Source organism: Oncorhynchus gorbuscha, linkage group LG10, assembly GCF_021184085.1.
Source record: "Oncorhynchus gorbuscha isolate QuinsamMale2020 ecotype Even-year linkage group LG10, OgorEven_v1.0, whole genome shotgun sequence".
In the NCBI taxonomy this organism is placed as follows: domain Eukaryota; kingdom Metazoa; phylum Chordata; class Actinopteri; order Salmoniformes; family Salmonidae; genus Oncorhynchus; species Oncorhynchus gorbuscha.
Window position 1 is genome coordinate 14219723 of NC_060182.1, and position 25708 is coordinate 14245430.

The window sequence follows — 25708 nt, forward strand, 5'->3', positions numbered from 1 at the left end:
ACCTGTTGTAGTATGGAGCAGAGTGACTCTCACCTGTTGTAGTGTGGAGTAGAGTGACTCTCACCTGTTGTAGTGTGGAGTAGAGTGTTTGCCTGACCTGTTGTAGAGTGACTCTCACCTGTTGTAGTGTGGAGTAGAGTGACTCTCACCTGTTGTAGTGTGGAGTAGAGTGTTTGCCTGACCTGTTGTAGAGTGACTCTCACCTGTTGTAGTGTGGAGTAGAGTGACTCTCACCTGTTGTAGTGTGGAGTAGAGTGACTCTCACCTGTTGTAGTGTAGAGTAGAGTGTTTGCCTGACCTGTTGTAGAGTGACTCTCACCTGTTGTAGTGTGGAGTAGAGTGACTCTCACCTGTTGTAGTGTAGAGTAGAGTGTTTGCCTGACCTGTTGTAGAGTGACTCTCACCTGTTGTAGTGTAGAGTAGAGTGTTTGCCTGACCTGTTGTAGAGTGACTCTCACCTGTTGTAGTGTGGAGTAGAGTAACTCTCACCTGTTGTAGTGTGGAGTAGAGTGACTCTCACCTGTTGTAGTGTGGAGTAGAGTGACTCTCACCTGTTGTAGTGTAGAGTAGAGTGTTTGCCTGACCTGTTGTAGAGTGACTCTCACCTGTTGTAGTGTGAAGTAGAGTGACTCTCACCTGTTGTAGTGTAGAGTAGAGTGTTTGCCTGACCTGTTGTAGAGTGACTCTCACCTGTTGTAATGTAGAGCAGAGTCAATGGGCTGCATCGTCCTCTGCCTGCCCATTTGAGGATCTGTGACTTTTAACTCCATTTGGAAATACCTATAGGTTCCTCCGCCTCATTTTATAAATGGATTTCTTTCTGTTTGGACAGAAAATACTCTGGGACCATAAGTAGGCTTAGCTGTCACTTGTCTCCCTTTGCATTTCTCTCCCCCTTCATCCTACAGAATGGCTGATTTTACATCTCTCCGCTTGGTAGAGTGAGGGATAACTTTGTGCCGGTAATTGAATTTAGGCAACAACTAAAAAAATCTGAAAAAGAACAAGAGTCATAGGATAATTGCTAGTGAAAGAGCTGAGTTCGTACATAGGTGGTCCCCAAACTCTGCAAGGATCCTTTTTACAAGCTGTTTACATTAGTACCACTTAAAGACAAAAAAAGAGTCAAGAGCAGCCCGACTCACTCAAATGCAGACGTTTTTGGTCGGTATTCAATCCCCCGACAGACAGGCAGGCTGGCAGACAGGTAGGAAGGCAGAGGCTGGCAGACACACAGACAGATAGACAGTCTCCTGTGTCCCTCTCCCTCGGTCCCCTTGTCTTTAGCTCCTGTCATTAGACTGATTACCCAGATGACCCCAACACCTCTGTTCAGACCAAGCTGGTTATCTTCAGGTGTACATCACTGTAAAGTTGGTTCAGGAATCTCAAGATGTTTTAAAAAAAAAAATAGACTCCTACTGCACGTACAAGTATCCCATGTACGTATGGGCACAATGATGTATCGGTCCTGGTAAACTCACACACATGCCCCCACATGCCCCCACATGCCCCCACATGCCTGCACACATGCAAACACACACATCGCCTTAATGCTGGTATGGCAGCAGTGAGACACTTGTATCTTAAACATGATTATCTAGCATGCTGTATGCTATGGCAAAGTTACCACAGTTACTGTGGGAGCAGAGTACGGGAGGAGGCGGGATGGGAGGAGAGTACAGGAGGAGGCGGGATGGGAGGAGAGTACAGGAGGAGGCGGGATGGGAGGAGAGTACAGGAGGAGGCGGGATGGGAGGAGTGTACAGGAGGAGGCGGGATGGGAGGAGAGTACAGGAGGAGGTGGGATGGGAAGAGTGTACAGGAGGAGGCGGGATGGGAGCAGTGTACAGGAGGAGGCGGGATGGGAGGAGAGTACAGGAGGAGGCGGGATGGGAGGAGTGTACAGGAGGAGGCAGGATGGGAGGAGAGTACAGGAGGAGGCGGGATGGGAGGAGTGTACAGGAGGAGGCGGGATGGGAGGAGAGTACAGGACGAGGCGGGATGGGAGGAGAGTACAGGAGGAGGCGGGATGGGAGGAGTGTACAGGAGGAGGCGGGATGGGAGGAGAGTACAGGAGGAGGCGGGATGGGAGGAGTGTACAGGAGGAGGCGGGATGGGAGGAGAGTACAGGAGGAGGTGGGATGGGAGGAGAGTACAGGATGAGGCGGGATGGGAGGAGTGTACAGGAGGAGGCAGGATGGGAAGAGTGTACAGGAGGAGGCGGGATGGGAGGAGTGTACAGGAGGAGGCGGGATGGGAGGAGTGTACAGGAGGAGGCGGAATGGGAGGAGTGTACAGGAGGAGGCGGGATGGGAGGAGAGTACAGGAGGAGGCGGGATGGGAGGAGTGTACAGGAGGAGGCGGGATGGGAGGAGTGTACAGGAGGAGGCGGGATGGGAGGAGTGTACAGGAGGAGGCGGGATGGGAGGAGTGTGCGACGGAGGAGGCGGGATGGGAGGAGTGTGCGACGGAGGAGGCGGGATGGGAGGAGTGTGCGACGGAGGAGGCGGGATGGGAGGAGAGTACAGGAGGAGGCGGGATGGGAGGGGTGTGCGACGGAGGTGTGGTGGTGGGAGGGTGAGAGAAATAATGGACCTATAAGAGGAGTGAAGGAAAGATGAAGGGATGAGAGGAAGTAGGAAGGACAGTGATTAAGATGGATAATGTCCTGTGTAGTCTATTATAAGCAGGGAGGAAACATCGTTAGATAAGGTCAGTTTTCTGAAGTCGATAAGAGTAGTTGATCAAAAAAAAAATCTGGAATTTCAATTACACACACAGACATTATCCACCCAGATGCCAAAACGTTTTACATATTGTGGGAGAAGTTGTGATGATTACGTTTCAAGTTTATCTAGAGCTGTCCATCTGAGGATTATGAAGTACTTTACCGTTTAAGAGGGTAACTTACCTCATTCTCTGCTAATGTGGAGTATCTACAGGAATACTGGCTGCTGCCATTCTACAGTATGTGGGAGCAGCCTCTCAACATATAATAAGAATGCTAAGTAGTCTAGCAACCCCATGTGTGTTATCCATATTTTGTCAAAGAGCCCTTCCAGTTTCAGTTTCAGTGTATGGCTGCACAGTAGCACCACCTTGTTGAAACAGAGCAGACATTTTGTGTCTAAGCATGGGAGAGCATGACGCTACTGTTACGCTGTATGCATTGGATGCAGTTTCCCCTAGATAGTTATAGGGTGCGAGATAAGAGCCACTTTCTTATCTCCTATAACTATCTAGGGTGGAATCTATTCAGATTGTCCAGTTGTGTTAACGTTATTTCAATATAAAATAGCAACCACAGACACTACCATGCATGCACCCAAACATGCATAGGGTCATGCAGGCGTGCCTTTGGAACCAGTCTGCCTGCCTGGGCCCTGTCTGCCTGCCTGGTCCCTGTCTGCCTGCCTGGTCCCTGTCTGCCTGCCTGGGCCCTGTCTGCCTGCCTGGGCCCTGTCTGCCTGCCTGGTCCCTGTCTGCCTGCCTGGTCCCTGTCTGCCTTTCTGGTCCCTGTCTGCCTGCCTGGGCCCTGTCTGCCTGCCTGGTCCCTGTCTGCCTGCCTGGTCCCTGTCTGCCTGCCTGGTCCCTGTCTGCCTGCCTGGTCCCTGTCTGCCTGCCTGGTCCCTGTCTGCCTGCCTAGTTCCTGCCTGCCTAGTTCCTGCCTGCCTGGTCCCTGCCAACCTGGGCCCTGTCTTTCTGCCTGGGCCCTGTCTTTCTGCCTGGGCCCTGTCTGCCTGCCTGGCCCCTGTCTGCCTGCCTAGTCCCTGTCTGCCTGCCTGGTCCCTGTCTGCCTGCCTGGTCCCTGTCTGCCTGCCTGGTCCCTGTCTGCCTGCCTGGTCCCTGTCTGCCTGCCTGGTCCCTGCCTGCCTGCCTAGTTCCTGCCTGCCTAGTTCCTGCCTGCCTGGTTCCTGCCAACCTGGGCCCTGTCTTTCTGCCTGGGCCCTGTCTTTCTGCCTGGGCCCTGTCTGCCTGCCTGGTCCCTGTCTGCCTGCCTGGTCCCTGTCTGCCTGCCTGGTCCCTGTCCGCCTGCCTGGTCCCTGTCCGCCTGCCTGGTCCCTGTCTGCCTGCCTGGTCCCTGTCTGCCTGCCTGGGCCCTGTCTGCCTGCCTGGTCCCTGTCTGCCTGCCTGGTCCCTGTCTGCCTGCCTGGTCCCTGTCTGCCTGCCTGGTCCCTGCCTGCCTGCCTAGTTCCTGCCTGCCTAGTTCCTGCCTGCCTGGTTCCTGCCAACCTGGGCCCTGTCTTTCTGCCTGGGCCCTGTCTTTCTGCCTGGGCCCTGTCTGCCTGCCTGGCCCCTGTCTGCCTGCCTAGTCCCTGTCTGCCTGCCTGGTCCCTGTCTGCCTGCCTGGTCCCTGTCTGCCTGCCTTGTCCCTGTCTGCCTGCCTGGTCCCTGTCCGCCTGCCTGGTCCCTGTCTGCCTGCCTGGTCCCTGTCTGCCTGCCTGGGCCCTGTCTGCCTGCCTGGTCCCTACCAGCCTGCCTAGTTCCTGCCTGCCTGGTTCCTGCCTGCCTGGTTCCCGCCTTTCTGCCTGGGCCCTGTCTGCCTAAATCAGTAGAGCTGCTCTACCGGGATGAACAGGAGTGTGTGTTTGGTTCAAAACCCGGCTCACCAGCAGCTGTAGGGAGACAGAAAGAACAGGGAAACAAACACAGCCCTGCCTGGCTGCCTGGGCCCTGTCAGCCTGGGCCCTGCCTTCCTGCCTGGGTTCTGCCTGCCGCGGCCCTATTTGTTGATTCTTGGGCCCCAAAATCATTAATTAAAGTGCAGACGACGGCACGGTAACCTGAGGAAAGCCTCACACACACATATGAGGCATACACTAACCCACACACAGCACTCCCTGTCGCATAACAAATGATGGCACTTGGTTTAATTGCTGAGGCTGTTTATTTATTTACGTCTGTAATGGATGGTGGTCTTCGGCCCGGCAGCCAATCAGCAGCCAGAGAGAGGGAGACAGGAAGAGAACCAGAAGCCCTGCAGACCTGAACAAATTCCACAGGATTCTGCACTCTTCATTTCACCCTCGAGTCTACATGGTCCGCCTTTCAGTCTAGCTTTAACTCTTTCTCTCTTTCTGTCTGTTCTCTCCCCCTCTTTTCTTGCTCTCCTAGTTGTGTTTGTTCTCCTTTCTAGCCTTTCCCGAGTGACTGATGGGATCGCCGTTCTTGATTGGTGGTTATTTTGAGAACTGTTTGCTCAGCCAATGGGGCGCCCTGGTCTTACAGATGTAGGATCTTAATTTGAGCCAGTTTCGTATAGCAGGAAAATAATAATTCAGCGGCAGGAAATGTGAGTTATTATATGGATTATAATTAATGGACATTTTTGTAGGGGTTAATTCATTTTTCGCAAGGGAAAATCAAGTCTGAATTTTCTACGTTGAAATTACAAACTTCAGAACCCTTTTTAAACCTAAAATACACTACAAGTTTGTTTTGCATTGCAGGAAAGTTATCCTGTAACAAGTAATCAAATTAAGATCCTACATCTGTATATGGCATACATCATTGTTTTTTAAACTCAACCCACAAATGAGACCCTGGACTTGATTTTGTTGCTGGCTGGCTTCTCAACAAAGACCTAAGTAACAGACACATTCCGATTTTAGTTTGTTACAAATGAGCACTCGATGTTTGGGTCTGTGCCAAATACGTTTAACGCATTCTTAAGGAGATCTGGAGACTTGCCAGACTGTTAGAGGGACAAAACAGTCATGCTATAACTAAGAAAAAAACCAAACACGCTTGTATGGAAGAAACCGTTTGAGTTGATTTCTCCATCACTGGCTGATGTCTGTTTATGCTGCTCTGGTAGGTAGATGTGACGTGGTGCCTGTTACGAAGCACTGGGGAGTTGGCTGAGGTTTCCTTTAATCCACATAACAAGCTCTGATGAAACACCCTTCTTTATGTGCGTGTTTTATAAAGTGTTCTCTCACACTGATGCCTGTTCTTTCTATGTCTCCCGACAGCTGCTGGTGAGCCGGGTTTTGAACCAAACACACACTCCTGTTCATCCCGGTGGAGCAGCTCTACTGATCCAGGGACCAGACTGGCTGCAGCAGAGTCCCAGGATCCTGCCCCCCTGCCATGGTTGAAGATAATTATTTTCCTGCCTTCCGTTGCAGAGATGCTCTCTTTCCTCCCAGTGTTTGACAATCAGAGAGCCGAGACTCGTAAAGTCCCATGACCTCCGTAAAGTCCCATGACCTCCGTAAAGTCCCATGACCTCCGAGGCTCCGTTGGACATGTAACCCTGACTGTTTCCACTGTACTTATGAACTACGACTTTAACTCTCCAACAGTCAACCAATCATCTCGCTGCCCCTGCCAGGTTCACTGACTGACGGATAAATCCTAGACAACAAACTAGTCAGCCTAAAAACCAGAAGGACCAATCAGAAAGGACCATTGAGAGTGACCAAACATAATTTTTTTGTGTGTCGTTTTTTTAGATAGTTTGTGAGCCCTTGAAAGACTATGGGAGAGAGCAAATCCTGATGTGGGTTTGTTTACGTAGCCACATACGGATAGCATTAGCATGGTCCACAACATGGACCTCAGATCCACATGGACCTTCTCAATGTACCGTGCCAAAGGAACCACTCCCTGTCAGCAGAGAGACACTGAGAGGGGAACCGGGTTCCTATTACTCTAGAACCCTCAAAGAGAACTCAGAGAAGTGTTCTGTGTATGCTACCTTTCTCTGAATGTTCTTAAGTCTGGAAACACTCCTGTCATCCTATCACTGGACAGCTCTCTTGGTTGACAGTGCTCCAGGTAGACAATGTCCATAGGAACTGATCTAGGATCAGTGCCCTTTCAAAATCTTTAACTATCAAGTGGGAAAACACAACTGACTTCAGACCAGTGTCTAGGGGCAACTTCGTCCCTCTCCGGGTGAAGGGTATAAACTGTGACCAAACAAAACCCTCTGAGGAAATCAAACTAGGATCTGTTTAGAGGTTGTTTTTTCTCTTGTGTTTTTCTCTCCCCCTGCTGTACTTTGTTTGACTAACGAGTATCATGTTGTGTTTGTTTTTCTACATCTGAAACAGATTGAGTACTGTTCTCTTTGAGGTTTGTATCAGTTGTGTGTTTCTGCTTGTGGGTGATGTTTTATTTAGTAGTGTATTTATTGACTAGTTTAATTGCAACATGCATTGGAGTGGCAGTATTTAGGTATCCATGTTGAAGTCAGCACTCCCCAATCATCATTTAGGAATCAGAGATTGAGGAGTGCTGCTTTCAGGGGAAGAGTTGTCAGGAGTGGCAGTATTTAGGTATCCATGTTGAAGTCAGCACTCCCCAATCATCATTTAGGAATCAGAGATTGAGGAGTGCTGCTTTCAGGGGAAGAGTTGTCTTTACATATCAGTTTACTATTGAGGATGTCGTGGTGTTTGAAGGTGACATGATCTCCGTTCTACTGAACCAGCAGTAAGTGTTTAGCTTGTACAGTTTTCTCTCTGTGTGTGTGTGTGTGTGTGTGTGTGTGTGTGTGTGTGTGTGTGTGTGTGTGTGTGTGTGTGTGTGTGTGTGTGTGTGTGTGTGTGTGTGTGTGTGTGTGTGTGTGTGTGTGTGTGTGTGTGTGTGTGTGTGTGTGTGTGTGTGTGTGTGTGTGTGTGGGTGCGTGCGTGGAACAGCGTGAGCTCTCAATATGCTCAAACTCTGCTATTGACTTGTTATACAGTGTGTTGCCATGGTCAATATTAGTTTCTCGTTCAATAAAAGTGTGCCGTTTTTCTCAACTGTCCGGAGAATGTATCTTTATCAGATAATCACAAACATAATTTAACATGAATTTTATCAATAGTTATGTTAATAATCAGTGGATATTTTGAAATCATCAACTTTTCTGAGATTGAAACAATAGTGTGATTTTGTTTCCCTTTTTCATGGTCTCCGTAAATCCATATTTTTGTCCGTCTCTCATTCTCTTTCTCTCTCTCTGTCTCTGTCTCTGTCTCTCTCTCTCTTTCTCTCTCTCTCTCTCTCTCTCTCTCTCTCTCTCTCTCTCTCTCTCTCTCTCTCTCTCTCTCTCTCTCTCTCTCTCTCTCTCTCTCTCTCTCTCTCTCTCTCTCTCTCTCTCTCTCTCATAGACTCAGACAGATGTTGTCCAGCTTTCCTCCTGGGGGGAAGGGGTAGTGAGTGGTGGTGATTAAAGGGGGGTTAGTTACGTGGTTGGGCTTGTTTTAGGGCCACTGGAACCTAACGTAGCAGGCGTAAAATCCATGCCTGAAACTGGATCCCCTACATACTGGTCAAAAGACTGTCAGGGGAAGTTCTCTTCTGCTCTGTTCAACCAATCCAGTAAATGTGGAGGAGGAGTTAAGATGGAGTAACGCCTTGTTAACGTCCAAAAGTGGAAGTGACGTCACAGGCTCTCTTTCCGTTTCCCCTGGAAACCAGAACATCCGGATGTTGGGGGACTCGGCAGGAGCTCGGACCACTAACCCAGTCACAGCTCATCCAACCGCTGCCTTAATAATAATGCATACTGCACACAAGCTAGCTATCAGCAATGGAGCATGGGCTCAGCACTGTCTACACTACAGCTACGGAGACTAGTAGGCAGGCAATGTCTCTCTGTCCCTCCCTCTCTCACCTTTCTCCCCTGATGGATGATGACAGTGTTACAATGTAAAGCTCTCCTTCACTTTGTGCTTACAGACAACAGCTTGGCCTCTCCCTCTCTTAATGATACAGTGACTGTCTGGTGCGACCTCATGGCACCTCTATGGTGCACACACAGACACAACAACGAGGACTCCAAGGGCAAACTCACTCATCTCTCCGATCACAAAAAAGCACTGCAGAGGCAGGCCTTTCAAAGATTGGCAGGCACTATGAATGTGAACGTGACATCAGAGCACACACACACACACACACACACACACACACACACACACACACACACACACACACACACACACACACACACACACACACACACACACACACACACACACACACACAGTTTGAACAAGTCTTTATTTGGGCAGGCAGCCAGGCATTCAGGTGACAAAGCAGAAAGTATATGTTTAGTTAGCATTTAGAAGTAGTTTTTTTCCTAACAATCATTGATAGATTTGTTTTATTTCCTTTCCTCTCAAATCCACTAGAATCCAAATACATTTGAACCAGATCTGTGATTGGTGGAAATACTTTTAAACCAATTAATAATGGTTTGCTGACCCCGACTTCTCTCTCCTAAAAAAAAAAGTTTGGAGCTTGTAGTGTGAAAGTCTGTTAAACAATAATGTCACAAACCCGGAACACTTCGCCGTCATACCTCCATCTTGTTCATGTCCAGTGTTCTGCGATAACGTCCATGTTCGGCGATAAAATAATAGTTATTCTAATGACCATAATGCTTATGCATACAGTCCTGCGCATGATGAGAGCACTCTGTATAAGCAAACAGTGTCCAACTGCTTGTCTTGGTTTTTACTGGGAGGTAACTCGATCCCCTGCGTCTGAAAATCCTAACTCGGCTCTGGCACGGATAGACTAATAGCCCCGGGTGCTTTATACGTTTATTTTAGGTAATAGAGACGCTTGTTTTGTTACAGCCCGTTCCGCCCTTTTTTTTTTTTTTTTTTTTTTACAATTTCACCTAGACGCAAGTTTCGAGTCTTTCCCACTTGGCCCGCTTTCTTTGCCGTAGAAAGTTTAGTGACTTTAAAGAAGGGCTTTGGGAGAAAATGTGGAGCGCATGCGCCATCTATAAGTTTTCCCCGGCGCATCAGTGCTAGGGTTTGCTAGTTAGAGAGAGGAGGCGACGAGGCAGGTGACAGAAGGAGAAGGAGTTGCTCTTCAACACACACACACTATCGGGCGGGGGTTATCTCCACGAGCGTACCTTCTCCAAGCGAGTTCTCCATCTCTCACACAGTACTGCTGTTTAGAGTTTTCTTCCAGTGACGAGCTTGGAGTGGACTTGCGGCAATTCGTGTCTTCCACCACTCAACGTTGGATGTGTTGAACGCACTTTTTGCTGGTAAAGTTTTAGTTCCAGAGTAAATCAACGGAGGAGTTCAGGAGAGAGCGGCGTAGTTCTGTGCAGAATGGAGGATGAAATAACGGCCTCAGGTTTGTGGAGAGGAACCCTGCAGTGTGGATGTTACCACAGGTAGAACACGCTCTGAGTTCAAGGTGTCACCGCTGTAGGATCACTCTTCTCACCAGTGCATGTGTTTACCTGCGCTTTACACATTAGTGCCAGCCCGTCGGAACCTCTACAAAGCCTTCGGAACCTCTACAAATCTGCAAGGAAACTTGGAAGGATAAAGCTACCGCTATCAATCCTCCCAACCATCAAAAGAGCGTTGGCAACAGTTTATTACAGCTGACGTTTCTGGCCACGGGCACTTGCTAGTTAGTTTCTTGTGAATGTTTTATTTGTCATTAAGTGTTTCCGCGGATTCACGCCCACGTTTGTTAAAGGCTCTAAATATTCATAGTGCTGCTGGACATTGTAAATAACCCCCGTCGTCTCTGCAAGAGCTCTCCTCTCCGCTGTCCCGCGCTCACGGAGCGCATTCGTCGATAACGGATCGCCTATGCCAGTCTTCCGACACTGAGCCGCAGGACTACCACGGTTACTGCCACCCTCCTCCGTTACACACCGGACACTATCCCGTACAACCCCGATTTAGCACTAACTGCTTTGGATAGAGACCGACCTGAGCCAACGTTATAAGTAAAAGGAATCTCTCGAGCCCACTACGGCCTTGGCACTGGGATTATTCCTTTAATAATCATCTCACCAAAGTGGATTATCGTTCGTAAATAATTGTTTTCCGTGGTGAGTATAGTTTTCTGTCTGATTTGGTTCGTTATCGAATAGTTATTTAGAGATCGGTTAGCAACTAAAAAAAACGAAAACCTTTTCCCAAATTATGTCCTCGATTCTTGGCATGTTTAGGACTAATTTTTCGTTAGGAATGATTCTCGTTTGTTTGACCGCAGCCTGCAGCCTATATAAAAGCATTTTTATCTTAACCATTATAACTTTTCTCCTGAAGTACACTTTTTAAAACTCTTTGTTTGTGCAGTGTTAAACTAATGCCACATGTTTTAATTTGTAATGCCACCCTTGCTCTCTTTCTCTCTCTTCGCATGCTCTGCTCCCTCTCCGTCCATCAAAACATAGACTCTGGCTCCCTCCTCTGGCCTCCTGAAACTGTGTGTGTGTGTGTGTGTGTGTGTGTGTGTGTGTGTGTGTGTGTGTGTGTGTGTGTGTGTGTGTGTGTGTGTGTGTGTGTGTGTGTGTGTGTGTGTGTGTGTGTGTGTGTGTGTGTGTGTGTGTGTGTGTGTGTGTGTGTGTGTGTGTGTGTGTGTGTGTGTTGGAAACTGATATGCATTGATGAATATTTGATAACGCTTAATGCATCTATTTATGTTGACTGTTAATAAAAAAGCACAGCGTCCCTTTGAGGCGGTTTTTCATGTATGTACATTTAGTCTACATCTGACATGGACGAAACAATGGACATACACTGATTTATTCATTATCCTTCCAAGAATAATCAATAAACCATGTCAAGGACGCTTTTTACAAGAGCATTTATTTGTCAATCTGACGATAACTGATTGAGCTACACGGGCCTTTTACTCCGTGGTCATGTTTATTTTCTCTTCAGAGTTGTTCTCAGAAACAGAAATAGGCGATATTAAATATTTTAAACGTACTATTTAAATTGTGACCGACATTTCGTATTATGGTATAGGCTTAATTTATTCCCCTGTAAATGTGTAGATGGTATTAATTTATTGTAATCGAGTATTATACAGGGGTATCAAAACCAACGCGTTTGTTGGTTTTACCCTGTAAGATTTGAACATGAATTTAGTTAACTTGATTAGCTGATATGTAATAGACTTTTTTTTGCCCGTCCAAGTCCATTCATGATTCTCACTGCTCAGGGTGGAGCCGAAATTAGGCCGTTTCCATCATAATTCAATAGCCCTACTCGGTGTGCGCTGACCATATCGTTAATACCGAGGAGTGGTGGTCTGGTCTGAACGGTGTTTTCTCTGCATCACTTGCTTGTTGGGTTCATTCAAGAAAATGAATGACTCTTAAAAAAATGTTTTCAATTAATTGGAATTTCATTCAATTGAACCCCTGAATTGACGTAATGGAGGCGTCTCCAGGACCTCAAACCTGGTTGTTTGTATGACAGGTCACGGTTACCGGTTAAAGGTTAGCCTTCCACTGATTCAGCTTTCACGTGCACCCCATTGCACTCCCTATTTCAGCCCACTCCATGCACCCGTAGGACTGAATGAAGCCAGCAATATCCGAGACAAGCGGTGGCTATCATTCAGACTAATGTAGGCTATACATTTAGTTTATAAATGATTTGATGTAACCGGGCCGGGCATTTTTCACGGCCTATATAAAAATGGGGACTTTAGCCGCGAGCCCGAACGGCAGTTCGCAAACTGAAAGTGTGTGTGAGTGAGAGAACATTTGGAATTAAACTCGTAAATGACCATGCAGAGATGACACTTTCTAAACAGCAGGAGACATTCGAGGGACATTATTTAGACTGTTATGACGTTTTCCTTTTCATTAGAATCAGAACAGCAGACATTCAAATTATTCCAGACCCAAAAACGGAATTGGATTTATAGGCTCATACTTCTTAAATTATGCAAACTTGTTTGCACATTTCGCATTAAAATCACGATTTTCAAAAGTAATTTAGAGTTAATAAAATCTCAACTTCACCTGGACATCGCCACTGTAACCTACCACCCATTATTAAGTAGTTGGTTGTTGGCCTGCATGTACCGCTTCAAAGCGTATGCCATACTAATAAGAAATTACGTTTAAAAAAAACACACACACACACTATGTTTTTAAAGATATCCATTTAGGTTTTCATATTGTTATTATTTAAAATGTAATAGCCTTCCAATTCCACATTTAATATTTATTTTATTTTATATATATGATCCACGCATTTATAAACTTAATGTAGATAAATATCTACATTAATGCTTTTCTGCGCATTTTTTAAAATTCAAATGATGGGTTATTCCGTGGTGAACACTTGTTATTAGGACGATTAGTGTTATAATAACTTACTTACAAAAGTATTATGTAACGAATTAACGAATCAAATATTAATAGCAAAAAGTGCATTCATTTGGATGTAAAAAGTGTTCATTTTCAAACCCACAGAAAAATATTTTTTTTGGGGAATAGGACAGCCTTGTAACTGGGTCACGAACGGATAAATAGCCTAATGTTTAGGCTTCATTAAATTATGGACAGTTGTATTTATTTCGTATCATTTAAAATGATCCTAAAATAGTATTTGTTAAAAATGATGACGCAATTAAATAATAATAGAATTTATAGTTTATAGAACTTCCTCATAACTCAATAAATAGCTTATGCTTGTCTTGTAATTGATTTAATCAACATAGGCTAGCCTAAGTCTAATACACCAACATTTCACATCGTCATGAATTGAAATAGGTCTAGTGATTGGTCAAATGCGAAAGCAATATTTAAGCTATACGCGAACTGGAAAAACTTGTCTCCGAACAGAGTGGGAGAGAGGCTTATAGGGCATTTCATCAATGGACTAGGATCCTTTAAGAAGATACCGACTTAAGAAACAGAATATGAAAGTATACTTAGAGCTTCTGTGGGAATGTGTGTATTTTTATCTCATCTGTTTTTAACTGCGCATTACATGTCAATTTAAGTGCATCACTGTGCTATAGTTGAACAGAGGGGGTCTCTCTCTCTCCTTGTCCGATTGGCGCAGGAGAAGAATGCTCTTATCGTTGGTATAATGAACTGACTGTCTGTTAGGGATGTCTGGTTGAAGGGGGTTTGAAGGCCATTGTTATTCTGTCTTCTGTGATTCACACACTCACCTGCTGCCAGAGGACTGCTCTGCTGCAAGCACCGATGGCCCCAGGCCTCTCAACACAAGGCACACACACACACACACGCTCACACACACACGTGCTCACACACAGATATTTGTATATGTGTGTATATGTAGCGATATATATATATATGTATTTACACACACAGAGGGAGAGCAGAGCAACAGTACACTCATAAGTAATGTTTCTTTATCTCTCTGACAGTCACACACCACATACCATACACAGCATTTTGTAACGCCCTCTTACCCCTTTCACAGTCTGACTGTGGATACAGATGGACTCAGACAGACAGGATATGTGTACAGTCCTGTACAGTGTGTGTGTGTGTGTGTGTGTGTGTGTGTGTGTGTGTGTGTGTGTGTGTGTGTGTGTGTGTGTGTGTGTGTGTGTGTGTGTGTGTGTGTGTGTGTGTGTGTGTGTGCCTGTCTGATCTGTCTGTACTTCCGTCTCTCCACAGAGCTGATTCAGTAACTGATCCAGCATGTTGTTCCTGCGGAGGCTGGTGCGTATATGCTGTCCCTCGGCACCGGCGGGGAGTGTGTTGGACTCCAGACCGTGTGTGTTCGCCCTCACACTGCTCACACTGCTCCTGCAGGTGGTGGTGGAGGCCAACTCATGGTGGTATGTATACTCTACATCATACTGCCCTACTCTCAATGTGGTGGCTGTGACAGAGTGGTGGCTGTGACAGAGTGGTGGCTGTGCCAGAGTGGTGGCTGTGCCAGAGTGGTGGCTGTGACAGAGTGGTGGCTGTGCCAGAGTGGTGGCTGTGCCAGAGTGGTGGCTGTGACAGAGTGGTGGCTGTGCCAGAGTGGTGGCTGTGACAGGGTGGTGGCTGTGACAGGGTGGTGGCTGTGCTAGAGTGGTGGCTGTGACAGGGTGGTGGCTGTGCCAGGGTGGTGGCTGTGCCAGAGTGGTGGCTGTGCCAGGGTGGTGGCTGTGACAGGGTGGTGGCTGTGACAGGGTGGTGGCTGTGACAGGGTGGTGGCTGTGACAGAGTGGTGGCTGTGACAGAGTGGTGGCTGTGCCAGGGTGGTGGCTGTGACAGGGTGGTGGCTGTGACAGAGTGGTGGCTGTGACAGAGTGGTGGCTGTGCCAGGGTGGTGGCTGTGACAGGGTGGTGGCTGTGACAGTGGTGGCTGTGCCAGGGTGGTGGCTGTGACAGGGTGGTGGCTGTGACAGAGTGGTGGCTGTGACAGAGTGGTGGCTGTGACAGAGTGGTGGCTGTGACAGAGTGGTGGCTGTGACAGGGTGGAGGCTGTGCCAGAGTGGAGGCTGTGCCAGAGTGGTGGCTGTGACAGGGTGGTGGCTCTCTCTGACTCCATGTCATGTCTCTCTGTCTCCATGTCTCTTTGACTCTAGGTCTTTCTGTCTCCATGTCTCTTTGACTCTCTGTCTCTCTGACTCCATATCTCTCTGTCTCCATGTCTCTCTGACTCTCTGTCTCCATGTCTCTCTGACTCCATGTCTCTCTGTCTCTCTGACACCATGTCTCTCTGACACCATGTCTCTCTGACTCTCTGTCTCTCTGACTCCATGTCTCTCTGTCTCTCTGTCTCCATGTCTCTCTGACTCCATGTCATGTCTCCATCTCTCTTTGACTCCAGGTCTTTCTGTCTCCATGTCTCTCTGACTCCATGTCTCTCTGACTCCATGTCTCTCTGACTCCATGTCTCTCTGACTCCATGTCTCTCTGTCTCTCTGACTCCATGTCTCTCTGTCTCCATGTCTCTCTGTCTCTCTGACTCCATGTCTCTCTGACTCCATGTCTCTCTGACTCCATGTCTCTCTGACTCCATGTCTCTGTCTCCATGTCTCTCTGACTCCATGTCTCTCTGACTCCATATCTCTCTGACTCAATGTCTCCATGTCTATCTGTCTCCATGTCTCTCTGTCTCTCTGACTCCATGTCTCTCTGACTCCATGTCTCTCTGTCTCCATGTCTCTCTGTCTCCATGTCTCTCTGACACCATGTCTCTCTGACTCCATGTCTCTCTGACACCATGTCTCTCTGTCTCCATGTTTCTCTGTCTCTATGTTTCTCTGACTCCATGTCTCTCTGTCTCTCTGACTCCATGTCTCCATGTCTCTCTGACTCCATGTCTCTCTGACTCCATGTCTCCATGTCTCTCTGACTCCATGTCTCTCTGTTTCTCTGACTCCATGTCTCTCTGTTTCTCTGACTCCATGTCTCCATGTCTCTCTGACTCCATGTCTCTCTGTCTCTCTGACTCCATGTCTCTCTGTCTCTCTGACTCCATGTCTCCATGTCTCTCTGACTCCATGTCTCTCTGTCTCTCTGACTCCATGTCTCTCTGTCTCTCTGACTCCATGTCTCTCTGACTCCATGTTTTCATGTCTCTCTGACTACATTTCTCCATGTCTCTCTGTCTCCATGTCTCTATGTCTCTCTGACTCCATGGCTCCATGTCTCTCTGTCTCCATGTCTCTATGTCTCTCTGACTCCATGTCTTCATGTCTCTCTAACTCCATGTCTCTCGGTCTCTCTGTCTCCATGTCTCTCTGACTCCATGTCTCTCTGACTCCATGTCTCTCTGACTCCATGTCTCTCTGTCTCTCTGACTCCATGTCTCTCTGTCTCTCTGACTCCATGTCTCTCTGTCTCTCTGACTCCATGTCTCTATGTCTCCATGTCTCTCTGTCTCCATGTCTCTCTGACTCCATGTCTCTCTGACTCCATGTCTCTCTGTCTCCATGTCTCTCCATGTCTCTCTGACTCCATGTCTCTCTGACTCCATGTCTCTCTGACTCCATGTCTCTCTGTCTCTCTGACTCCATGTCTCTCTGACTCCATGTCTCTCTGTCTCCATGTCTCTCTGTCTCTCTGACTCCATGTCTCTCTGACTCCATGTCTCTCTGACTCCATGTCTCTCTGACTCCATGTCTCTGTCTCCATGTCTCTCTGACTCCATGTCTCTCTGACTCCATATCTCTCTGACTCAATGTCTCCATGTCTATCTGTCTCCAAATCAAATCAAATCAAATCAAATTTATTTATATAGCCCTTCGTACGTCAGCTGATATCTCAAAGTGCTGTACAGAAACCCAGCCTAAAACCCCAAACAGCAAACAATGCAGGTGTAAAAGCACGGTGGCTAGGAAAAACTCCCTAGAAAGGCCAAAACCTAGGAAGAAACCTAGAGAGGAACCGGGCTATGTGGGGTGGCCAGTCCTCTTCTGGCTGTGCCGGGTAGAGATTATAACAGAACATGACCAAGATGTTCAAATGTTCATAAATGACCAGCATGGTCAAATAATAATAAGGCAGAACAGTTGAAACTGGAGCAGCAGCACAGTCAGGTGGACTGGGGACAGCAAGGAGCCATCATGTCAGGTAGTCCTGGGGCACGGTCCTAGGGCTCAGGTCCTCCGAGAGAGAGAAAGAAAGAGAGAATTAGAGAGAGCATATGTGGGGTGGCCAGTCCTCTTCCGGCTGTGCCGGGTGGAGATTATAACAGAACGTGGCCAAGATGTTCAAATGTTCATAAATGACCAGCATGGTTGAATAATAGTAAGGCAGAACAGTTGAAACTGGAGCAGGAGCATGGCCAGGTGGACTGGGGACAGCAAGGAGTCCTCATGTCAGGTAGTCCTGGGACATGGTCCTAGGGCCCAGGCCAGTTGAAACTGGAGCAGCAGCATGGCCAGGTGGACTGGGGACAGCAAGGAGTCATCATGTCAGGTAGTCCTGGGGCATGGTTCTAGGGCTCAGGTCCTCCGAGAGAGAGAAAGAAAGAGAGAAGGAGAGAATTAGAGAATGCACACTTAGATTTACACAGGACACCGAATAGGACAGGAGAAGTACTCCAGATAAACAAACTGACCCTAGCCCCCGACACATAAACTACTGCAGCATAAATACTGGAGGCTGAGACAGGAGGGGTCAGGAGACACTGTGGCCCCATCCGAGGACACCCCCGGACAGGGCCAAACAGGAAGGATATAACCCCACCCACTTTGCCAAAGCACAGCCCCCACACCACTAGAGGGAAATCTTCAACCACCAACTTACCATCCTGAGACAAGGCCGAGTATAGCCCACAAAGATCTCCGACACGGTACAACCCAAGGGGGGGGGGGGGGGGACCCAGACAGGCCGACCACAACAGTGTATCAACCCACCCAGGTGACGCACCCCCCAGGGACGGCACGAGAGAGCCCCAGCAAGCCAGTGACTCAGCCCCCGTAACAGGGCTAGAGGCAGAGAATCCCAGTGGAAAAAGGGGAACCGGCCAGGCAGAGACAGCAAGGGCGGTTCGTTGCTCCAGAGCCTTTCCGTTCACCTTCCCACTCCTGGGCCAGACTACACTCAATCATATGACCCACTGAAGAGATGAGTCTTCAGTAAAGACTTAAAGGTTGAGACCGAGTTTGCGTCTCTGACATGGGTAGGCAGACCGTTCCATAAAAATGGAGCTCTATAGGAGAAAGCCCTGCCTCCAGCTGTTTGCTTAGAAATTCTAGGGACAATTAGGAGGCCTGCGTCTTGTGACCGTAGCGTACGTATAGGTATGTACGGCAGGACCATGTCCATGTCTCTCTGACTCCATGTCTCTCCATGTCTCTCTGTCTCTCTGACTCCATGTCTCTCTGTCTCCATGTCTCTCTGTCTCCATGTCTCTCTGACACCATGTCTCTCTGACTCCATGTCTCTCTGTCTCCATGTCTCTCTGTCTCCATGTCTCTCTGACACCATGTCTCTCTGTCTCCATGTTTCTCTGTCTCTATGTTTCTCTGACTCCATGTCTCTCTGTCTCTCTGACTCCATGTCTCCATGTCTCTCTGACTCCATGTCTCTCTGACTCCATGTCTCCATGTCTCTCTGACTCCATGTCTCTCTGTTTCTCTGACTCCATGTCTCTCTGTTTCTCTGACTCCATGTCTCCATGTCTCTCTGACTCCATGTCTCTCTGTCTCTCTGACTCCATGTCTCTCTGTCTCTCTGACTCCATGTCTCCATGTCTCTCTGACTCCATGTCTCTCTGTCTCTCTGACTCCATGTCTCTCTGTCTCTCTGACTCCATGTCTCCATGTCTCTCTGACTCCATGTTTTCATGTCTCTCTGACTACATTTCTCCATGTCTCTCTGTCTCCATGTCTCTATGTCTCTCTGACTCCATGGCTCCATGTCTCTCTGTCTCCATGTCTCTATGTCTCTCTGACTCCATGTCTTCATGTCTCTCTAACTCCATGTCTCTCGGTCTCTCTGTCTCCATGTCTCTCTGACTCCATGTCTCTCTGACTCCATGTCTCTCTGTCTCTCTGACTCCATGTCTCTCTGTCTCTCTGACTCCATGTCTCTCTGTCTCTCTGACTCCATGTCTCTCTGTTTCTCTGACTCCATGTCTCTCTGACTCCATGTCTCTCTGACTCCATGTCTCTCTGACTCCATGTCTCTCTGACTCCATGTCTCTCTGTCTCTCTGACTCCATGTCTCTCTGACTCCATGTCTCTCTGTCTCTCTGACTCCATGTCTCTATGTCTCCATGTCTCTCTGTCTCCATGTCTCTCTGACTCCATGTCTCTCTGTCTCCATGTCTCTCCATGTCTCTCTGTCTCCATGTCTCTCTACATCCATGTCTTCATGTCTCTCTGTCTCCATGTCTCTCTGACTCCATGTCTCTCTGACTCCATGTCTCTCTGACTCCATGTTTTCATGTCTCTCTGACTCCATGTCTCTCTGACTCCATGTTTTCATGTCTCTCTGACTCCATGTTTTCATGTGTCTCTGGCTCCATGTCTCTCTGACTCCATGTCTCTCTGACTCCATGTCTCTCTGACTCCATGTCTCTCTGTCTCCATGTCTCTTCATGTCTCTCTGTCTCCATGTCTCTCTGACTCCATGTCTTCATGTCTCTCTAACTCCATCTCTTCATGTCTCTGACTCCATGTCTCTCGGTCTCTCTGACTCCATGTCTCTCTGACTCCATGTCTCTCTGACTCCATGTCTTCATGTCTCTCTAACTCCATCTCGTCATGTCTCTGACTCCATGTCTCTCGGTCTCTCTGACTCCATGTCTCTCTGACTCCATGTTTTCATGTCTCTCTGGCTCCATGTCTCTCTGTCTCTCTGTCTCTCTGACTCCATGTCTCTCTGTCTCTCTGGCTCCATGTCTCTCTGTCTCTCTGACCCCATGTCTCTCTGACTCCATGTTTTCATGTCTCTCTGACCCCATGTCTCTCTGATACCATGTCTCTCTGTCTCCATGTCTCTCTGTCTCCATTTCTCTCTGTCTCTCTGACTCCATGTCTCTCTGTCTCTCTGACTCCATGTCTCTCTGTCTCTCTGACTCTCTGTCTCTCTGACTCTGTCTCTCTGACCCCATGTCTCTCTGACTCCATGTTTTCATGTCTCTCTGACCCCATGTCTCTCTGACACCATGTCTCTCTGTCTCTCTGACACCATGTCTCTCTGTCTCCATGTCTCCATGTCTCTCTGTCTCCATGTCTCTCTGTCTCCATTTCTCTCTGTCTCTCTGACTCTCTGTCTCTCTGACTCCATGTCTCTCTGACTACATGTCTCTCTCTCTCTCTGACTCCATGTCTCTCTGTCTCTCTGACTCCATGTCTCTCTGTCTCTCTGACTCCATGTCTCTCTGTCTCTCTGACCCCATGTCTCTCTGACACCATGTATCTCTGTCTCCATGTCTCTCTGTCTCCATTTCTCTCTGTCTCTCTGACACCATGTCTCTCTGTCTCCATGTCTCCATGTCTCTCTGTCTCCATGTCTCTCTGTCTCCATTTCTCTCTGTCTCTCTGACTCTCTGTCTCTCTGACTCTCTGTCTCTCTGACTCCATGTCTCTCTGACTCCATGTCTCTCTGTCTCTCTGACTCCATGTCTCTCTGTCTCTCTGACTCCATGTCTCTCTGTCTCTCTGACTCCATTTCTCCATGTCTCTCTGACTCTGTGACTCCATGTCTCTCTGACTCCATGTCTCTTTGACTCCATTTCTCCATGTCTCTCTGTCTCCATGTCTCCATGTCTCTCTGTCTCCATGTCTCTCTGTCTCCATTTCTCTCTGTCTCTCTGACTCCATGTCTCTCTGACTCCATGTCTCTCTGACTCCATGTTTTCATGTCTCTCTGACTCCATGTCTCTCTGACTCCATGTCTCTCTGTCTCCGTGTCTCTCCATGTCTCTCTGACTCCATGTCTCTCTGTCTCTGACTCCATGTCTCTCTGTCTCTCTGACTCCATTTCTCCATGTCTCTCTGACTCTGTGACTCCATGTCTCTCTGACTCCATGTCTCTTTGACTCCATTTCTCCATGTCTCTCTGACTCTCTGTCTCTCTGACTCCATGTCTCTCTGTCTCTCTGTCTCTCTGACTCCATGTCTCTCTGTCTCTGTGACTCCATGTCTCCATGTCTCTCTGACTCCATGTCTCTCTGACTCCATGTCTCTCTGTCTCTCTGACTCCATGTCCCTCTGACTCTCTGTCTCTAACTCCAGCACATAAGCCTTTAAGATATACACATTTTTTGACTCTCCTATTTTCTTTCTCAATGTTTTTGCCAAACCAAATTGTGAATATTGTATAAAACAGAATGCTGTGGTTTTTGGGTATATATCCAAATATGTGCAGACACGAACTCCATAGAAGTGACTTTCTCTGTGTGTCTGTGGTAGTCAGTGTGTGTTGGTGTGTGTGTCTGTGGTAGTCAGTGTGTGTTGGTGTGTGTGTCTCTGGTAGTCGGTGTGTGTTGGTGTGTGTGTCTCTGGTAGTCGGTGTGTGTTGGTGTGTGTGTCTCTGGTAGTCAGTGTGTGTTGGTGTGTGTGTCTCTGGTAGTCAGTGTGTGTTGGTGTGTGTGTCTCTGGTAGTCAGTGTGTGTTGGTGTGTGTGTCTCTGGTAGTCAGTGTGTGTTGGTGTGTGTGTCTGTGGTAGTCAGTGTGTGTTGGTGTGTGTGTCTCTGGTAGTCGGTGTGTGTTGGTGTGTGTGTCTCTGGTAGTCGGTGTGTGTTGGTGTGTGTGTCTGTGGTAGTCAGTGTGTGTTGGTGTGTGTGTCTGTGGTAGTCAGTGTGTGTTGGTGTGTGTGTCTGTGGTAGTCAGTGTGTGTTCGTGTGTGTGTCTGTGGTAGTCAGTGTGTGTTGGTGTGTGTGTCTGTGGTAGTCAGTGTGTGTTGGTGTGTGTGTCTGTGGTAGTCAGTGTGTGTTGGTGTGTGTGTCTGTGGTAGTCAGTGTGTGTTGTTGGTGTCTGTGGTGTCTGTGGTAGTCAGTGTGTGTTGTGTGTGTGTCTGTGGTAGTCAGTGTGTGTTGTGTGTGTGTCTGTGGTAGTCAGTGTGTGTTGGTGTGTGTGTCTGTGGTAGTCAGTGTGTGTTGGTGTGTGTGTCTGTGGTAGTCAGTGTGTGTTGGTGTGTGTGTGTCTGGTAGTCGGTGTGTGTTGGTGTGTGTGTCTCTGGTAGTCGGTGTGTGTTGGTGTGTGTGTCTGTGGTAGTCAGTGTGTGTTGTGTGTGTGTCTGTGGTAGTCAGTGTGTGTTGGTGTGTGTGTCTGTGGTAGTCAGTGTGTGTTGGTGTGTGTGTCTGTGGTAGTCAGTGTGTGTTGGTGTGTGTGTCTGTGGTAGTCAGTGTGTGTTGGTGTGTGTGTCTGTGGTAGTCAGTGTGTGTTGGTGTGTGTGTCTGTGGTAGTCGGTGTGTGTTGGTGTGTGTGTGTGTGTCGGTGGTTGGTGTGTGTGTCTGTGGTAGTCAGTGTGTGTTGGTGTGTGTGTCTGTGGTAGTCAGTGTGTGTTGGTGTGTGTGTCTGTGGTAGTCAGTGTGTGTTGGTGTGTGTGTCTGTGGTAGTCAGTGTGTGTTGGTGTGTGTGTCTGTGGTAGTCAGTGTGTGTTGGTGTGTGTGTCTGTGGTAGTCAGTGTGTGTTGGTGTGTGTGTCTGTGGTAGTCAGTGTGTGTTGGTGTGTGTGTCTGTGGTAGTCAGTGTGTGTTGGTGTGTGTGTCTGTGGTAGTCAGTGTGTGTTGGTGTGTGTGTCTGTGGTAGTCAGTGTGTGTTGGTGTGTGTCTGTGGTAGTCAGTGTGTGTGGTGTGTGTCTGTGGTAGTCAGTGTGTGTTGGTGTGTGTGTCTGTGGTAGTCAGTGTGTGTTGTGTGTGTGTCTGTGGTAGTCAGTGTGTGTTGGTGTGTGTGTCTGTGGTAGTCAGTGTGTGTTGGTGTGTGTGTCTCTGGTAGTCAGTGTGTGTTGGTGTGTGTGTCTCTGGTAGTCAGTGTGTGTTGTGTGTGTGTCTCTGGTAGTCAGTGTGTGTTGGTGTGTGTGTGTGTGTGTGTGTGTGTGTGTGTGTGTGTGTGTGTGTGTGTGTGTGTGTGTGTGTGTGTGTGTGTGTGTGTGTGTGTGTGTGTGTGTGTGTGTGTGTGTGGTAGTGTGTCTGTGGTAGGGTGTGTGTGTGCGTGTGCCTGTGGTAGTGTGTGTGTGCCTGTGGTAGTGTGTGTGTGTCTGTGGTAGTGTGTGTGTGTCTGTGGTAGTGTGTGTGTGTGTGTCTGTGGTAGTGTGGGTGTGTCTGTGGTAGTGTGTGTGTGTGTGTTTGCGCCTGTGGTAATGTGTCTGTGGTAGTGTGTGTGTGTCTGTGGTAGTGTGTCTGTGGTAGTCGGTGTGTGTTGGTGTGTGTGTCTCTGGTAGTCAGTGTGTGTTGGTGTGTGTGTCTCTGGTAGTCAGTGTGTGTTGGTGTGTGTGTCTCTGGTAGTCAGTGTGTGTTGGTGTGTGTGTCTCTGGTAGTCAGTGTGTGTTGGTGTGTGTGTCTCTGGTAGTGTGTGTGTGTGTGTGTGTGTGTGTGTGTGTGTGTGTGTGTGTGTGTGTGTGTGTGTGTGTGTGTGTGGTAGTGTGTCTGTGGTAGGGTGTGTGTGTGCGTGTGCCTGTGGTAGTGTGTGTGTGCCTGTGGTAGTGTGTGTGTGTCTGTGGTAGTGTGTGTGTGTCTGTGGTAGTGTGTGTGTGTGTGTCTGTGGTAGTGTGGGTGTGTCTGTGGTAGTGTGTGTGTGTGTGTTTGCGCCTGTGGTAATGTGTCTGTGGTAGTGTGTCTGTGGTAGTCGGTGTGTGTTGGTGTGTGTGTCTCTGGTAGTCAGTGTGTGTTGGTGTGTGTGTCTCTGGTAGTCAGTGTGTGTTGGTGTGTGTGTCTCTGGTAGTCAGTGTGTGTTGGTGTGTGTGTCTCTGGTAGTCAGTGTGTGCGTGTGTGTGTTGGTGTGTGTATGTCTGTGTGTGTGTGTGTGTGTGTGTGTGTGTGTGTGTGTGTGTGTGTGTGTGTGTGTGTGTGTGTGTGTGTGTGTGTGTGTGTGTGTGTGTGTGTGTGTGTGTGTGTGTGTGTGTGTGTGTGTGTGTGTGTGTGTGTGGTAGTGTGTCTGTGGTAGGGTGTGTGTGTGCGTGTGCCTGTGGTAGTGTGTGTGTGCCTGTGGTAGTGTGTGTGTGTCTGTGGTAGTGTGTGTGTGTGTGTGCGTGTGTCTGTGGTAGTGTGGGTGTGTCTGTGGTAGTGTGTGTGTGTGTGTTTGCGCCTGTGGTAATGTGTCTGTGGTAGTGTGTGTGTGTCTGTGGTAGTGTGTCTGTGTCTGTGGTAGTGTGTGTGTGCCTGTGGTAGTGTGCCTGTGTGGTAGTGTGTGTGTGTGTGTGTGTGTGTGTGTGTGTGTGTGTGTGTGTGTGTGTGTGTGTGTGTGTGTGTGTGTGTGTGTGTGTGTGTGTGTGTGTGTGGTGTGTGTGGTAGTGTGTGGTAGTGTGTGGTAGTGTGTGTGTGTGGTAGTGTTTGTTTGTGTGTGTGTGTGGTAGTGTTTGTTTGTGTGTGCGCCTGTGGTTGTGTGTGTCTGTGGTGGAGTGTGTGTGTGTCTGTGGTGGAGTGTGTGTGTGTGTGTGTGTGTGGTAGTGTGCGTGTGTGTGTGTCGGTGGTAGTGTGTGTGTCTCTGTGGTTGTGTGTCTGGTGTAGTGTGTGTGTCTGCCTGTGTGTGTGTGTCTGCCTGTGGTAGTGTGTGTCTTTGGTAGTGTGTGTGTGTGTGTGTGTGTGTGTGTGTGTGTGTGTGTGTGTGTGTGTGTGTGTGTGTGTGTGTGTGTGTGTGTGTGTGTGTGTGTGTGTGTGTGTGTGTGTGTGTGTGTGTGTGTGTGGTAGTCTGTGGTCATGTGTGTGTGTGTGGTAGTCTGTGGTCTGTGTGTGTCTGTAGTCTGTGTGTGTCTGTGTGTGTCTGTGGTAGTCTGTGTGTGTGTCTGTGGTAGTCTGTGTGTGTGAGTCTGTGGTTGTGTGTGTGTGTGTGTCTGGTAGTCTGTGTGTGTCTGTGGTAGTCTGTGTGTGTTTGTGGTAGTGTGTGTCTGTCTGTGCTAGAGTTTGTGTGTCTGTGGTAGTGTGTGTGTCTGGTGGAGTGTGTGTGTCTGGTGGAGTGTGTGTGTCTGTGGTAGTTTGTGTGTCTGTGGTAGTGTGTGTGTGTCTGTGGTAGTGTGTTTGCCTGTGGTAGTGTGTTTGCCTGTGGTAGTGTGTGTGCCTGTGGTAGTGTGTGTGCCTGTGGTGGTGTGTGTGTGTCTGTGGTGGAGTGTGTTTGTGTCTGTGGTGGAGTGTGTGTGTGTCTGTGGTGGAGTGTGTGTGTGTCTGTGGTGGAGTGTGTGTGTGTCTGTGGTGGAGTGTGTGTGTGTCTGTGGTGGAGTGTGTGTGTGTCTGTGTCTGTGGTGTGTGTGTGTCTGTGTCTGTGGTGTGTGTGTGTCTGTGTCTGTGGTGGAGTGTGTGTCTGTGTCTGTGTCTGTGGTGGAGTGTGTGTCTGTGTCTGTGGTAGTGTGTGTGTGTCTGTGGTAGTGTGTGTGTGTCTGTGGTAGT

The 25708-nt window shown here is 48.4% G+C and overlaps 2 protein-coding genes across 7 annotated transcripts in view; both read left to right on the forward strand.

The window, feature by feature from the left end:
• Nucleotides 1-7757, forward strand: part of LOC124045576 (ERC protein 2-like) — a 629643-nt gene extending 621886 nt beyond the window's left edge. For all 5 annotated transcript variants that reach the window (XM_046364959.1, XM_046364957.1, XM_046364960.1 and 2 more), the window contains one exon: nt 5979-7757. The gene's annotated coding sequence lies outside the window, so the exon portion shown is untranslated. The remainder of the gene's footprint in view (nt 1-5978) is intronic.
• A 1854-nt stretch (nt 7758-9611) lies between these two features.
• Nucleotides 9612-25708, forward strand: part of wnt5a (wingless-type MMTV integration site family, member 5a) — a 32575-nt gene continuing 16478 nt past the window's right edge. Inside the window, exons 1-2 of one of the 2 annotated variants that reach the window (XM_046364962.1) lie at nt 9612-10816; nt 14387-14550. In XM_046364962.1, coding sequence (XP_046220918.1) covers nt 14411-14550 — 140 coding nt within the window. In that variant the 5' untranslated portion in view covers nt 9612-10816; nt 14387-14410. The remainder of the gene's footprint in view (nt 10817-14386; nt 14551-25708) is intronic. The other variant, XM_046364963.1, reaches the window with a different exon arrangement.